The following is a 15,761-nucleotide window of genomic DNA, read 5'->3' on the forward strand; positions in this document are numbered from 1 at the left end:
ACTATAGAGAGCTGTGATCCACAGGGCCCTGGGCTGGAACCCGGAGTAGATGGGAGGTTTGGGGGGAACCCGGGCCTGCCAACTCCTGAGCAGATACAGGAGGAGTTGACCCAGACTGTGGGTTCCACCAGAGGGGAAGATCTCTGAGGTGAGCAAATCTGCCAATAAGCGCAGGACCCACCAAGGTAGAGGAGGAACTTTGTCACACTCCCTTTAACTGACACTCCCGGTGTGTCATTTCTCCACAAATGGCCCCATTGGACACACGATGTGAAAAGGAAAGTGGCCAGATCTGGGTCTTTCCCTGCAGGCGTCACTCAGGCTGACACTGGCAAACGTTTGCAGTAAGGTAGCACCTAGAGCCAGTTGCGTGTTGGGGAGGCTGAGCCAGATCTGGGGTCCAGGTTAGAAAGGAGAGTGAGCGGGCTGAGCAGAGCCACCACGTTATGTGGCGGCTGCAAAAGACTCTTCTGGGAAGAGCCACGAGGCTCAGTCTGGTGAGCTGCTCAGGAGAGTGAGATGGGCTTCATTAGGAGGCATCAAACCTGCTGTGGGAGGACGCTGCGTTTCCAGAGACTCTTTGAGCAGAGGAAGGCAGAACAAGCATCAGGCCGGACACATTCCAGTTGAAGTGGGGCACTGGGTTACACCAGTGAGGGGACTACCCCTTGGCCTGAACTCCCCCGGACTGAGGGGGAGTCTCTGTCCCCTGGTGGCTGCCCAGCCCAGTTGTCTTGCTGGAAGATGCGCTGGGCTCAGTGCAGGGCACTGGAGGATGGTCTCTGTGCCAGCTGGGGTCAGGCTGGAGGAGCCGCTGGGAGTCGCTGAAGGGCTAAGGGATGGCCATAGGAACCCTACCCCTAGCTCCAAGTGCCCTACCCATTGGAACCCTAACCCTAGCTCCAAGTGCCCTACCCATAGGAAACCTAACCCTAGGGCAGGAAGCCCTAGCCATAAGAACCTTAACCCTAGCTCCAAGTGCCCTACCCATAGGAACCCTAACCCTAGGGCAGGGCTCCCTACCCATTGGAACCCTAACCCTAGCTCCAAGAGCCCTACCCTTAGGAACCCTAACCCTAGGGCAGGGCTCCCTACCCATTGGAACCCTAACCCTAGCCCCAAGTGCCCTACCCATAGGAAACCTAACCCTAGGGCAGGGCTCCCTACCCATTGGAACCCTAACCCTAGCCCCAAGAGCCCTACCCATAGGAAACCTAACCCTAGGGAGGGAAGGCCTATCCATAGAAACCGTAATCCTAGGATGAGAAGCCCTACCCTTAGGAACCCTAACCCTAGCCCCAAATGCCCTACCCATAGGAACTCGAACCCTAGTTCCAACTGCCCTACCCTTAGGAATCCTAAACCTAGGGCGGGAAGCCCTACCCTTAGGAATCCTAACCCTAGCTCCAAGTGCCCTACCTATAGGAACCCTGATCCTAGGGCAGGAAGCAGTACCCATAGGAAACCTTATCCTAGGGTGGGAAGCCCTACTGATAGGAACCCTAACCCTAGCTCCAATTGCCCTACCCATAGGAACCCTAACTCTAGTTCCAAGTTCCTTATCCATAGGAACCCTAACCCTAGGGCAGGGCATCCTACCCTTAGGAATCCTAACCCTAGCTCCAAGTGCCCTAACCATTGGAACTCTAAACCTCGGGTGGGAAGCCCTACCCATAGGAACCCTAACCCTAGGGCGGGAAGCCCTACTCATAGGAATCCTAAGCCTAGCTCCAATTGCCCTACCCATAGGAACCGTAATCCTAGTTCCAAGTTCCTTACCCATAGGAACCCTAACCCTAGCTCCAAGTGCCCTACCCATAGGAACCTTAACCCTAGAGCGGAAAGCCCTACCCATAGGAACCCTAACCCTAGGGTGGGAAGCCTTGCCCACAGGAACCCAAACCCTAGCTCCAAGTGCCCTACCCATAGGAATCCTAACCCTAGGGCGGGAAGCCCTACCCTTAGGAACCCTAACCCTAGCCCCAAGTGCCCTACCCATAGGAATCCTAACCCTAGCTCCAATTGCCCTACCCATAGGAACCCTAACCCTAGCTCCAAGTGCTCTACCCATAGGAACCCTAACCCTAGGGCAGGGCATCCTACCCTTAGGAATCCTAACCCTAGCTCCAAGTGCCCTACCCTTAGGAACCCTAACCCTAGCTCCAAGTGCCCTACCCATAGGAACCCTAACCCTAGGGCAGGAAGCCCTAGGGTTAAGAACCTTAACCCTAGCACCAAGTGCCTTACCCTTAGGAACCCTAACCCTAGGGCAGGGCTCCCTACCCATTGGAACCCTAACCTAGCCCCAAGAGCCCTACCCATAGGAAACCTAACCCTAGGGAGGGAAGGCCTATCCATAGAAACCATAATCCTAGGATGAGAAGCCCTACCCTTAGGAACCCTAACCCTAGCCCCAAATGCCCTACCCATAGGAACCCTAACCCTAGTTCCAACTGCCCTACCCTTAGGAATCCTAAACCTAGGGTGGGAAGCCCTACCCTTAGGAATCCTAAACCAGCAGGGACTGCCCTACCTATAGAACCTAACCCCTAGGGGGGGATGCCTACCCATAGGAATCCTAACCCTAGTTCCAACTGCCCTACCTATAGGAACCCTGATCCTAGGGCAGGAAGCAGTACCCATAGGAAACCTTATCCTAGGGTGGGAAGCCCTACTGATAGAACCCTCACCCTAGCTCCAATTGCCCTACCCATAGGAACCCTAACCCTAGTTCCAAGTTCCTTACCCATAGGAACCCTAACCCTAGGGCAGGGCATCCTACCCTTAGGAATCCTAACCCTAGCTCCAAGTGCCCTAACCATAGGAACCCTAACCCTAGGGCGGGAAGCCCTACTCATAGGAATCCTAAGCCTAGCTCCAATTGCCCTACCCATAGGAACCGTAATCCTAGCTCCAAGTTCCTTACCCATAGGAACCCTAACCCTAGCTCCTAGTGCCCTACCCATAGGAACCCTAACCCTAGGGCGGGAAGCCTTGCCCACAGGAACCCAAACCCTAGCTCCAAGTGCCCTACCCATGGGAACCCTAACCGTAGGGAGGGAAGCCCTATCCATAGAAACCGTAATCCTAGGATGGGAAGCCCTACCCATTGGAACCCTAACCCTAGGATGGGAAGCCCTACCCTTAGGAACCCTAAACCTAGCCCCAAGTGCCCTACCCATAGGAAACCTAAACCAAGGGCTGGAAGCCCTACCCATAGGAAACCTAAACCTAGCCGCAAGTGCCCTACCCATAGGAATCCTAACCCTATCTCCAATTGCCCTACCCATAGGAACCCTAACCCTAGTTCCAAGTTCCTTATCCATAGGAACCCTAACCCACTGGCGGGAAGCCCTAACCATAGGAACCCTAACCCTAGTTACAACTGCCCTACCCTTAGGACTCCTAACCCTATGGCAGGAAGCCCTACCCTTAGGAATCCTAACCCTAGGGCGGGAAGCCCTACCCTTAGGAATCCTAAACCTAGGCCGGGACTGCCCTACCTATAGGAACCTTAACCCTAGGGTGGGATGCCCTACCCATAGGAACCCTAACCCTAGCTCCAAGTGCCCTACCTATAGGAACCCTGATCCTAGGGCAGGAAGCAGTACCAATAGGAACCCTTATCCTAGGGTGGGAAGCCCTACTGATAGGAACCCTAACCCTAGCTCCAATTGCCCTACCCATAGGAACCCTAACCCTAGTTCCAAGTTCCTTACCCATAGGAACCCTAACCCTAGCTCCTAGTGCCCTACCCATAGGAACCCTAACCCTAGGGCGGGAAGCCTTGCCCACAGGAACCCAAACCCTAGCTCCAAGTGCTCTACCCATAGGAACCCTAACCCTAGGGCAGGGCATCCTACCCTTAGGAATCCTAACCCTAGCTCCAAGTGCCCTAACCATTGGAACTCTAAACCTAGGGTGGGAAGCCCTACCCATAGGAACCCTAACCCTAGGGCGGGAAGCCCTACTCATAGGAATCCTAAGCCTAGCTCCAATTGCCCTACCCATAGGAACCGTAATCCTAGTTCCAAGTTCCTTACCCATAGGAACCCTAACCCTAGCTCCTAGTGCCCTACCCATAGGAACCCTAACCCTAGGGTGGGAAGCCTTGCCCACAGGAACCCAAACCCTAGCTCCAAGTGCCCTACCCATGGGAACCCTAACCGTAGGGAGGGAAGCCCTATCCATAGAAACCGTAATCCTAGGATGGGAAGCCCTACCCATTGGAACCCTAACCCTAGGATGGGAAGCCCTACCCTTAGGAACCCTAACCCTAGCCCCAAGTGCCCTACCCATAGGAATCCTAACCCTAGGGCGGGAAGCCCTACTCATAGGAACCCTAACCCTAGCTCCAACTGACCTACCTATAGGAACCCTAACCCTAGCTCCAAGTGCCCTACCCATTGGAACCCTAACCCTAGCCCCAAGAGCCCTACCCATAGGAAACCTAACCCTAGGGAGGGAAGGCCTATCCATAGAAACCGTAATCCTAGGATGAGAAGCCCTACCCTTAGGAACCCTAACCCTAGCCCCAAATGCCCTACCCATAGGAACTCTAACCCTAGTTCCAACTGCCCTACCCTTAGGAATCCTAAACCTAGGGCGGGAAGCCCTACCCTTAGGAATCCTAACCCTAGCTCCAAGTGCCCTACCTATAGGAACCCTGATCCTAGGGCAGGAAGCAGTACCCATAGGAAACCTTATCCTAGGGTGGGAAGCCCTACTGATAGGAACCCTAACCCTAGCTCCAATTGCCCTACCCATAGGAACCCTAACTCTAGTTCCAAGTTCCTTATCCATAGGAACCCTAACCCCAGGGCGGGAAGCCCTAACCATAGGAACCCTAACCCTAGTTCCAACTGCCCTACCCTTAGGACTCCTAACCCTAAGGCAGGAAGCCCTACCCTTAGGAATCCTAACCCTAGGGCGGGAAGCCCTACCCTTAGGAATCCTAAACCTAGGCCGGGACTGCCCTACCTATAGGAACCTTAACCCTAGGGTGGGATGCCCTACCCATAGGAACCCTAACCCTAGCTCCAAGTGCCCTACCTATAGGAACCCTGATCCTAGGGCAGGAAGCAGTACCAATAGGAACCCTTATCCTAGGGTGGGAAGCCCTACTGATAGGAACCCTAACCCTAGCTCCAATTGCCCTACCCATAGGAACCCTAACCCTAGTTCCAAGTTCCTTATCCATAGGAACCCTAACCCTAGCTCCTAGTGCCCTACCCATAGGAACCCTAACCCTAGGGCGGGAAGCCTTGCCCACAGGAACCCAAACCCTAGCTCCAAGTGCTCTACCCATAGGAACCCTAACCCTAGGGCAGGGCATCCTACCCTTAGGAATCCTAACCCTAGCTCCAAGTGCCCTACCCTTAGGAACCCTAACCCTAGCTCCAAGTGCCCTACCCATAGGAACCCTAACCCTAGGGCAGGAAGCCCTAGGGTTAAGAACCTTAACCCTAGCACCAAGTGCCTTACCCTTAGGAACCCTAACCCTAGGGCAGGGCTCCCTACCCATTGGAACCCTAACCCTAGCCCCAAGAGCCCTACCCATAGGAAACCTAACCCTAGGGAGGGAAGGCCTATCCATAGAAACCATAATCCTAGGATGAGAAGCCCTACCCTTAGGAACCCTAACCCTAGCCCCAAATGCCCTACCCATAGGAACCCTAACCCTAGTTCCAACTGCCCTACCCTTAGGAATCCTAAACCTAGGGCGGGAAGCCCTACCCTTAGGAATCCTAACCCTAGTTCCAACTGCCCTACCTATAGGAACCCTGATCCTAGGGCAGGAAGCAGTACCCATAGGAAACCTTATCCTAGGGTGGGAAGCCCTACTGATAGAACCCTAACCCTAGCTCCAATTGCCCTACCCATAGGAACCCTAACCCTAGTTCCAAGTTCCTTACCCATAGGAACCCTAACCCTAGGGCAGGGCATCCTACCCTTAGGAATCCTAACCCTAGCTCCAAGTGCCCTAACCATTGGAACTCTAAACCTAGGGTGGGAAGCCCTACCCATAGGAACCCTAACCCTAGGGCGGGAAGCCCTACTCATAGGAATCCTAAGCCTAGCTCCAATTGCCCTACCCATAGGAACCGTAATCCTAGTTCCAAGTTCCTTACCCATAGGAACCCTAACCCTAGCTCCTAGTGCCCTACCCATAGGAACCCTAACCCTAGGGTGGGAAGCCTTGCCCACAGGAACCCAAACCCTAGCTCCAAGTGCCCTACCCATGGGAACCCTAACCGTAGGGAGGGAAGCCCTATCCATAGAAACCGTAATCCTAGGATGGGAAGCCCTACCCATTGGAACCCTAACCCTAGGATGGGAAGCCCTACCCTTAGGAACCCTAACCCTAGCCCCAAGTGCCCTACCCATAGGAATCCTAACCCTAGGGCGGGAAGCCCTACCCATAGGAACCCTAACCCTAGCCCCAAGTGCCCTACCCATAGGAATCCTAACCCTAGCTCCAATTGCCCTACCCATAGGAACCCTAACCCTAGCTCCAAGTGCTCTACCCATAGGAACCCTAACCCTAGGGCAGGGCATCCTACCCTTAGGAATCCTAACCCTAGCTCCAAGTGCCCTACCCTTAGGAACCCTAACCCTAGCTCCAAGTGCCCTACCCATAGGAACCCTAACCCTAGGGCAGGAAGCCCTAGGGTTAAGAACCTTAACCCTAGCACCAAGTGCCTTACCCTTAGGAACCCTAACCCTAGGGCAGGGCTCCCTACCCATTGGAACCCTAACCCTAGCCCCAAGAGCCCTACCCATAGGAAACCTAACCCTAGGGAGGGAAGGCCTATCCATAGAAACCATAATCCTAGGATGAGAAGCCCTACCCTTAGGAACCCTAACCCTAGCCCCAAATGCCCTACCCATAGGAACCCTAACCCTAGTTCCAACTGCCCTACCCTTAGGAATCCTAAACCTAGGGTGGGAAGCCCTACCCTTAGGAATCCTAAACCTAGGCCGGGACTGCCCTACCTATAGGAACCTTAACCCTAGGGTGGGATGCCCTACCCATAGGAACCCTAACCCTAGCTCCAAGTGCCCTACCTATAGGAACCCTGATCCTAGGGCAGGAAGCAGTACCAATAGGAACCCTTATCCTAGGGTGGGAAGCCCTACTGATAGGAACCCTAACCCTAGCTCCAATTGCCCTACCCATAGGAACCCTAACCCTAGTTCCAAGTTCCTTACCCATAGGAACCCTAACCCTAGGGCAGGGCATCCTACCCTTAGGAATCCTAACCCTAGCTCCAAGTGCCCTAACCATTGGAACTCTAAACCTAGGGTGAGAAGCCCTACCCATAGGAACCCTAACCCTAGGGCGGGAAGCCCTACTCATAGGAATCCTAAGCCTAGCTCCAATTGCCCTACCCATAGGAACCGTAATCCTAGTTCCAAGTTCCTTACCCATAGGAACCCTAACCCTAGCTCCTAGTGCCCTACCCATAGGAACCCTAACCCTAGGGCGGGAAGCCTTGCCCACAGGAACCCAAACCCTAGCTCCAAGTGCCCTACCCATGGGAACCCTAACCGTAGGGAGGGAAGCCCTATCCATAGAAACCGTAATCCTAGGATGGGAAGCCCTACCCATTGGAACCCTAACCCTAGGATGGGAAGCCCTACCCTTAGGAACCCTAACCCTAGCCCCAAGTGCCCTACCCATAGGAATCCTAACCCTAGGGCGGGAAGCCCTACCCATAGGAACCCTAACCCTAGCCCCAAGTGCCCTACCCATAGGAATCCTAACCCTAGCTCCAATTGCCCTACCCATAGGAACCCTAACCCTAGTTCCAAGTTCCTTATCCATAGGAACCCTAACCCCAGGGCGGGAAGCCCTAACCATAGGAACCCTAACCCTAGTTCCAACTGCCCTACCCTTAGGACTCCTAACCCTAAGGCAGGAAGCCCTACCCTTAGGAATCCTAACCCTAGGGCGGGAAGCCCTACCCTTAGGAATCCTAAACCTAGGCCGGGACTGCCCTACCTATAGGAACCTTAACCCTAGGGTGGGATGCCCTACCCATAGGAACCCTAACCCTAGCTCCAAGTGCCCTACCTATAGGAACCCTGATCCTAGGGCAGGAAGCAGTACCAATAGGAACCCTTATCCTAGGGTGGGAAGCCCTACTGATAGGAACCCTAACCCTAGCTCCAATTGCCCTACCCATAGGAACCCTAACCCTAGTTCCAAGTTCCTTACCCATAGGAACCCTAACCCTAGCTCCTAGTGCCCTACCCATAGGAACCCTAACCCTAGGGCGGGAAGCCTTGCCCACAGGAACCCAAACCCTAGCTCCAAGTGCTCTACCCATAGGAACCCTAACCCTAGGGCAGGGCATCCTACCCTTAGGAATCCTAACCCTAGCTCCAAGTGCCCTAACCATTGGAACTCTAAACCTAGGGTGGGAAGCCCTACCCATAGGAACCCTAACCCTAGGGCGGGAAGCCCTACTCATAGGAATCCTAAGCCTAGCTCCAATTGCCCTACCCATAGGAACCGTAATCCTAGTTCCAAGTTCCTTACCCATAGGAACCCTAACCCTAGCTCCTAGTGCCCTACCCATAGGAACCCTAACCCTAGGGCGGGAAGCCTTGCCCACAGGAACCCAAACCCTAGCTCCAAGTGCCCTACCCATGGGAACCCTAACCGTAGGGAGGGAAGCCCTATCCATAGAAACCGTAATCCTAGGATGGGAAGCCCTACCCATTGGAACCCTAACCCTAGGATGGGAAGCCCTACCCTTAGGAACCCTAACCCTAGCCCCAAGTGCCCTACCCATAGGAATCCTAACCCTAGGGCGGGAAGCCCTACCCATAGGAACCCTAACCCTAGCCCCAAGTGCCCTACCCATAGGAATCCTAACCCTAGGGCGGGAAGCCCTACCCATAGGAACCCTAACCCTAGCTCCAAGTGCCCTACCCATAGGATCCCTAACCCTATGACGGGAAGCCCTACCCATAGGAACCCTAACCCTAGCTCCAACTGACCTACCTATAGGAACCCTAACCCTAGCTCCAAGTGCCCTACCCATAGGAACCTTAACCCTAGAGCGGAAAGCCCTACCCATAGGAACTCTAACCCTAGATCCAAGTGCCGTACCTGTAGGAACCCTCACCCTAGAGTGGGAAGCCCTACCCATAGGAACCCTAATCCTAGCTCCAAGAGCCCTACCCATAGGAACCCTAATCCTAGGGCGGGAAGCAGTACCCATAGGAACCCTAACCCTGGGGCGGAAAGCAGTACCCATGGGAACCCTTATCCTAAGGCGGGAAGCCCTACAAATAGGAACCCTAACCCTAGCTCCAAGTGCCCTACCCATAGGAACCCTAACCCTAGGGCAGGGCATCCTACCCTTAGGAACCCTAACCCTAGGGTGGGAAGCCCTACCTGTAGGAGCCCTAACCGTAGCACCAAGTACCCTACCTATATGAACCTTAAGCCTAGCTCCAAGAGCCCTACCCATAGGAACTCCAATCCTAGGGCGGGAAGCAGTACCCATAGGAACCCTTATCCTAGGGCGGGAAGCCCTACAAATAGAAACCTTAACCCTAGGGTGGGAAGTACTACCCATAAGAACCCTAACCCTAGCTCCAACTGCCCTACCTATAGAAACCCTAACCCTAGCTCCAAGTGCCCTACCCATAGGAACCCTAACCCTAGATCCAAGTGACGACAACAAGCTATATGCGCGAAAGAGAAAGAATTTACCAGAAAAAAGACTGGTAATCTCTAGCAAGGCATTGAGAAAGTGAGGAAAAACTAGTCTATATTCAAGCAAATATAATGAATATTTAATAGCCTATAAATCATATATACACATAGTTTGAAATAACTTGCTCAGAATATTTTGATATATATGTATATCTGCCTTCACTTCTCTCAAAACCCTCTATTTATCCTTTCATCAGCACTCTCTGATATTGCGAAGGTTCCAGAAACTGATGGAGGAAAGCCAACACAAATTTATCCTCCTCGAGATCCACTTGACCATAGTCCATAAGACGATCACCTGCAAACTCAGTCATGTGAAGTCTGGATAGCACATGGATCAGAAAGCGGTGTGTGCACTAAAACACACAATGGTCCGTATGTACAGACCAGAAGAGGAACAAACACACTAACATTTAAGAAAATGAAGAAAAACAGGAGCGAAGTCACTATGACTGAGTGTGCAGGACCATAAACAAAAGACAGCGGCTTTCTGGCTATCAGCAGCCAAGGGGGATGCTATATGTGACATCACTCCTAGGATGAGCCCCATATGAGTGCTGGTGCTGCGTGTCAGGGACTGTGGGTGCCCTCTGCCCCATCCTGTTATCACCCGGCTAACCGACGCCTACGGCCTTAGATCACAGTCCCAGGCCCCAATAAGGCTGATGCAGCAGCAGATACGGGGAGCCTGGTCGATGTGTCAAGGACACCTGCTTGCTCTGTCAGGCAGCCTGTGAAGGTACAGGCAAGGGCCCTGGGCAACCCTGACCCCGCCCTCCTGTCCTTCAGGCAACCCTGACCCCACCCTCCTGTCCCCAAGGTAACAAGACCCCATCCTCCTGCCCCCCCAGGTAACAGGACCCCACCCTTCCATCCCCCAGGAGACTCCAACCCCACCTTCATGCCCCCAGCACACTTGCCCCCTCTCCCCCACGAGACCCATTGCTGTCTGGGATCTACCAGCCACCCCAAGCTGCAATATGTACTCAGAAACCCCCATAGATCGCCCAAGCCTTGGTGTCTGGGGCCGTTAAGCCCTGCCAAGGCTTGCAGCAGAGTGCCCCCAGCCTGAGCCCTGGGGTGCATGGGGCTGAGCCAGGCCACGAAGCCAGCACACCCCTGGCACAGGCAGGGACTTTCCCTTGGCAGGGAGAGGGCCCCGGAGGATGCTCACTGTTGGTGAGAAGCATCAGAGGGGTAGCCGTGTTAGTCTGGATCTGTAAAAAGGGACCAAGAGTCCTGTGGCACCTTATAGACTAACAGACGTTTTGGAGCATGAGCTTTCGGGGGTGAATGCCCACTTCCTCAGACGCATGGCAGTTGGTGAGCTGGCTCCTACCCCAATGGACACCCCCAGGACAGGGCAGGGCATGTCATCCGGTCCCTCTGGTGCTGCCGCCCCTTGCCGCTGGCCTGCCTGGATCTGGAGATGCAGCGCCACACCAGGAAGGCCCCGAAGAGCACGGTCAGCAGGCAGAAGAGCAGACAGCACACAAACAAGACCCCGTCTAGGCTGCCCACCTAAAAGGGTGGGGGCTGGGGCGTGGGGGCGGGGATCTGTGGGCAGGACTCAGCACAGTCCAGGCAGGAGCACGGCTCCCCGTCGGCACTGACGGCCTCGCCGCAGCGCCAAGTCTTGCCGTTGAGCGGCACGATGCCCTCCCCAACGGCACCATTGGCAGGCACCAGCTGGAAGTCGATATCCAGCGGGGCCAGCCCGTTGCTGCTGTCCCCCTTGAAGTCCAGCCAGCGCTGGCTGGTGCACAGGGTGGCACCGTACTTGCCGCACATGGCAGCGATGGCGTAGCCACCAGCGGCAGGGATCCGGACGCCCTTGCAGGAGTCGTAGGACTGGTCAGCGAAGCTCTGGTTGTAGAAGCACTGGTACTCCAGCACGCCCACCTGGCGCGTGCCCAGGATGGTGGTGCGGTTGAAGAAGCGAGTGACGTTGGTGAAGAGGCTCTGGTTGGGGCTGCAGATGTTTTGGCAGTAGATGTTGGCAAAGTTCTCGGAGCAGGCGGGGCAGCGGGTCAGGACGGCCTGGGAGATGGCCAGGCTGAGCTGCAGGGCCACCAGCTGGTTGTAGGAGCAGCAGGCGTACGTGGTGTTCTCGCCCGTGTACAGCTGGGGGCACACCTCCTTCAGCTTGCTGAGGGTGGCGTCTCTGAGCAGCCGGGCCGGTGTGTTGGAGAGGCAGGGCACCGGCGACCACAGCAGGCTCACGTTGATCTCGGGGTTCCGCCCGCACTCGCCGTAGAAGGAGCAGTACCCGGCTTGGTGGATTCCTGTCAGTGCCGCTGTAGCCTGTCCCCACAGGAGAGAAAGGAGACGGGTTACCAGCAGCACGGCTGGGGAGCTGGGAGTCACTGGGGATGGGACCCACCCTAAGCCTCCAGCCCCACAACCCAGGGACACCCCAGTGCAAGACTGACCCCCACGACCCAACCCCCAACCTGGGGGCACCCCCAGTGTGAGCCAACCACCTGCACTCGACCCCCAACTCGGGGACACCCCCAGTGTGAGCCAACCACCTGCACCCCAACCCCCAACTTGGGGACACCCCCAGTGTGAGCCAACCACCTGCACCCCAACCCCCAACTTGGGGACACCCCCAGTGTGAGCCAACCACCTGCACCCCAACCCCCAACTTGGGGCTACCCCCAGTGCAAGACTGACCCACCCGGGGACACCCCAGTGTGAGCCGACCACCTGCACCCCGACCCCCAACCCAGAAACCCTCCCAGTGGGAGACCGACCCCCCCATCCTGACCCCCAACGTGTGACTCTGACCCAGTGCCTTGACAGCACCACATGACCCCTCCTAGAGTGCGACTGACCCCCAACCACACAACCCCCAACCTAATGAGACCATCCTCCTCACCCCAACTCCCAACACTGTGATCCTCCCCCAGCATGAGCTCAGCACCAGACCCTGCACCTGCCTTGCCCTCCCACCCCGCTGAGAGCTTTCACACCGCCTGGCCAGCTGCTCCCAGCGCCCCCTATTTCCAAACTGCCTCTGAATTCTTTTCAACCCCCTCAAGATTGTTTTTTGACCCAACATCTTTCTGAACTTTAAAATGGGGAATTTTCCAGATCAAGCGAGTTTGAGTTTGGAAAACTGTCGGGTGCCCGAGCCAACCAATCAAACTGGCAGCAGCCCCACTGTGCCCAGCCCTGGACTTCCGGCAGGATTCGGGGGGAGCTAGGAGCTGGCCCTGGCAAGGTGCTTAATGACTTCTTTGTTTCGGTTTTCACCAAGAAGATTGGTGGTGATTGGACGTCTAGCACAGTGAATGCCAGTGAAAATGACGTAGGATAAGAGGCTAAAACAGGGAAAGAACAAGTTGAAAATTATTTAGACAAATTAGATGTCTTCAAGCCACCAGGGCCTGATGAAATGCATCCTAGAATAAAATGCATCCTAGAATACTCAAGGAGCTGCCTGAGGAGATATCTGAGCCATTAGTGATTATCTTTGAAAACTCATGGAAGGCAGGAGAGATTTCAGAGGACTGGGAAAGGGCAAATATAGTGTCAATCTATAAAAAAGGAAACAAGGAGAACCCGGGGAATTACAGACCAGTCAGCTTAACTTCTGTACCCAGAAAGATAATGGAGCAAATAATTAAACAATCAATTTTTAAATATCTAGACGATAATGAGGTGATAAGTAACAGTCAGCATGAATTTGCCAAGAACAAATCACGTCAAACCAACCTGATAGCTTTCTTTGTCAGGGTAACAAGCCTTGTGGATATGGGGGAAGCAGTAGACATGGTATATTTTGACTTTAGTAAGGCTTTTGATATTATCTCACATGGCCTTCTCATAAACAAACTAGGGAAATGCAGCCTAGATGGAGCTACTATAAGGTGGGAGCATAACTGGTTGGAAAACCGTTCCTGGAGAGTAGTAAGTGGTTCACAGTCCGGCTGGAAGGGCATAACCAGTGGGGTCCCACGGGGATTGGATCTGGGTCCGGTTCTGTTCAATATCTTCATCAATGATTTAGATAATGGCATAGAGAGTACACTTATAAAGTTTGCAGATGATACCAAGCTGGGCGGGGTTGCAAGTGCTTTGGAGGATAGGATTAAAATTCAAAATGATCTGGACAAACTGGAGAAATGGTCTGAAGTAACTAGGATGAAATGAAATAAGGACAAATGCGAAGTGCTCCGCTTAGGAAGGAACAATCAGTTGCACACACAAAATGGGCAATGACTGCCTAGGAAGGAGTCCTGCGGAAAGGGATCTGGGGGTCAGCATGGATCACAAGCTAAATATGAGTCAACAGTGTAACGCTGCTGCAAAAAAAGCGAACATCATTCTATGCTGGATTAGCAGGAATGTTGTAAGCAAGACACGAGAAGTAATTCTTCCGCTCTACTCCACGCTGACTAGGCCTCACTGGAGTATTGTGTCCAGTTCTGGGTGCCACATTTCAGGAAAGATGTGGACAAATTAGAGAAAGTCCAGAGAAGAGCAACACAAATTATTAAAGGTCTAGAAAACGTGACCTATGAGGGAAGATTGACAAAATTGGGTTTGTTTAGTCTGGAGAAGAGAAGACTGAGAGGTGACATGATAACAGTTTTCAGTTACATGAAAGGTTGTTTCAAGGAGGAGGGAGAAAAATTGTTTTTCTTAACCTCTGAGGACAGGATAAGCAGCAATGGGCTTAAATTGCAGCAAGGGCAGTTTAGGTTGGACATTAGGCAAAAGTTCCTAACTGTCAGGGTGGTTGAGTGCTTGAATAAATTGCCCAGGGAGGTTGTGGAGTCTCCATCACTGGAGATTTTTAGGAGCAGGTTAGACAAACACCTGTCAGGGATGGTCTAGATAATACTTAGTCCTGCCATGAGGCAGGGGACTGGACTAGATGACCTCTCGGGGTCCCTGCCAGTCCTAGGATTCTATGAATGCACCCCCCCACACACACACATGAATGCACCTGCCCACAAACATCCTCGCCGATGCCAGCGTGAGTCCCACCCAGTGCTGGGGACAATGCCAGTCCCACCAGCCCAGAAACTGGGCACCCCTTAACCACAGAGCAGGTGCAGCCGGCTGAGCTGCCCCTCCGCACAGCACCCTCGCCATTGTGGTCGGAGAGATCCCCACTGGGGGCAGAGGCAGGCATCTTCGGCCAGCGGAGCTGTGATCACCCCCTGCCCACGGACTATGGGCTCAGACCCCTGCGTAGGGACCCCTCAACTCCGTCAGACCTTTGGACACTGAAAGCATTGGCCAGATCAGGGCCAGTGCCCCCTGGAGGGGAAAGGCCCCGTGGTCCCTCCCCTGCCCCCCTGAGCCAGCCAGTCCCTGCCCTGGGGGTGAATCGGAGCCTGCCCATTCCCTGCCCATCCTTGAAGCTGTCCCAGACTGGCACAATCACCCTGTTTTTGGAAGAGACGATGCCAGCCCAGACCAGTTCCCTGGGTGGCTCCAGGAGGCCTCCAGCAGCTGTTCTGTATAAGGGTCCCCTGCCCTCCCCGCACTCCCCAGACCCCGCCAAACAGCTGGGGCAGTGCGGAGTGACTGGTCATGCCCAGGACTCACTCACCAGGTCCAAGGTGGCGCTGAGCAGCACCAGGGTGAGCGGGAAGCGGCCCAGCATCCTCTCAGTGTCGCCAGCCCTGGAGGAGCAGATGGCAGTGGGAGCCCAGGGCCAGGTCTGCCCCACCCCCACAGGCCCTGCATTAATGCAACTACTGCCTGCTATTAGCCCGGCTGGCCTGTTAGCCAGGAAGCCAATCAGACTGCGCCACAGCCGTAAATCCCTTGTATCATTAACTTGGGGGCAGGCCATCTGGGGCAACAGGAGCTGCTGTTACACATATTCTAATGGGGATTTTTTGGACGGGGGGGGGAGGGGAGTGTCTTTAAAACAAACAAACTGAAAACTAGAAATCATAGCATGTGGGGTCACGTTGACACCCCTCTGGGTCAACAGCCGAGCTGCACCCTTCAGATCTCCGCCACCTGAGCTACTGCAGGAAGTGACAGCAGTAGTAGGTTGTCA

The 15,761-nt window shown here is 54.5% G+C and overlaps 1 protein-coding gene across 1 annotated transcript; it reads right to left on the reverse strand.

Annotated features, from left to right (window-relative positions):
- Window positions 1-10,643: 10,643 nt before the first annotated feature.
- On the reverse strand, window positions 10,644-15,420 carry NPC1L1 (NPC1 like intracellular cholesterol transporter 1). The gene is made up of 2 exons (XM_039525828.1): window positions 15,303-15,420; window positions 10,644-12,037 (listed from the first exon to the last, which is right to left on the reverse strand). The coding sequence occupies exons 1-2, from the start codon at window positions 15,354-15,356 to the stop codon at window positions 11,255-11,257; spliced, it is 837 nt and encodes a 278-aa protein (XP_039381762.1). The 5' UTR covers window positions 15,357-15,420; the 3' UTR covers window positions 10,644-11,254.
- Window positions 15,421-15,761: the final 341 nt, after the last annotated feature.

Source organism: Mauremys reevesii, linkage group 2 (assembly GCF_016161935.1).
Source record: "Mauremys reevesii isolate NIE-2019 linkage group 2, ASM1616193v1, whole genome shotgun sequence".
NCBI lineage: Eukaryota > Metazoa > Chordata > Testudines > Geoemydidae > Mauremys > Mauremys reevesii.

Bases quoted from the DNA above. Each gene is read 5' to 3' on its own strand.
- NPC1L1 (XM_039525828.1), bottom strand. From the start codon at position 15,356: ATGCTGGGCCGCTTCCCGCTCACCCTGGTGCTGCTCAGCGCCACCTTG. The intron at 12,038-15,302 runs GTGAGTGAGTCC...CTGTGGGGACAG, and splicing joins TCAGCGCCACCTTGGACCTG to GCTACAGCGGCACTGACAGG.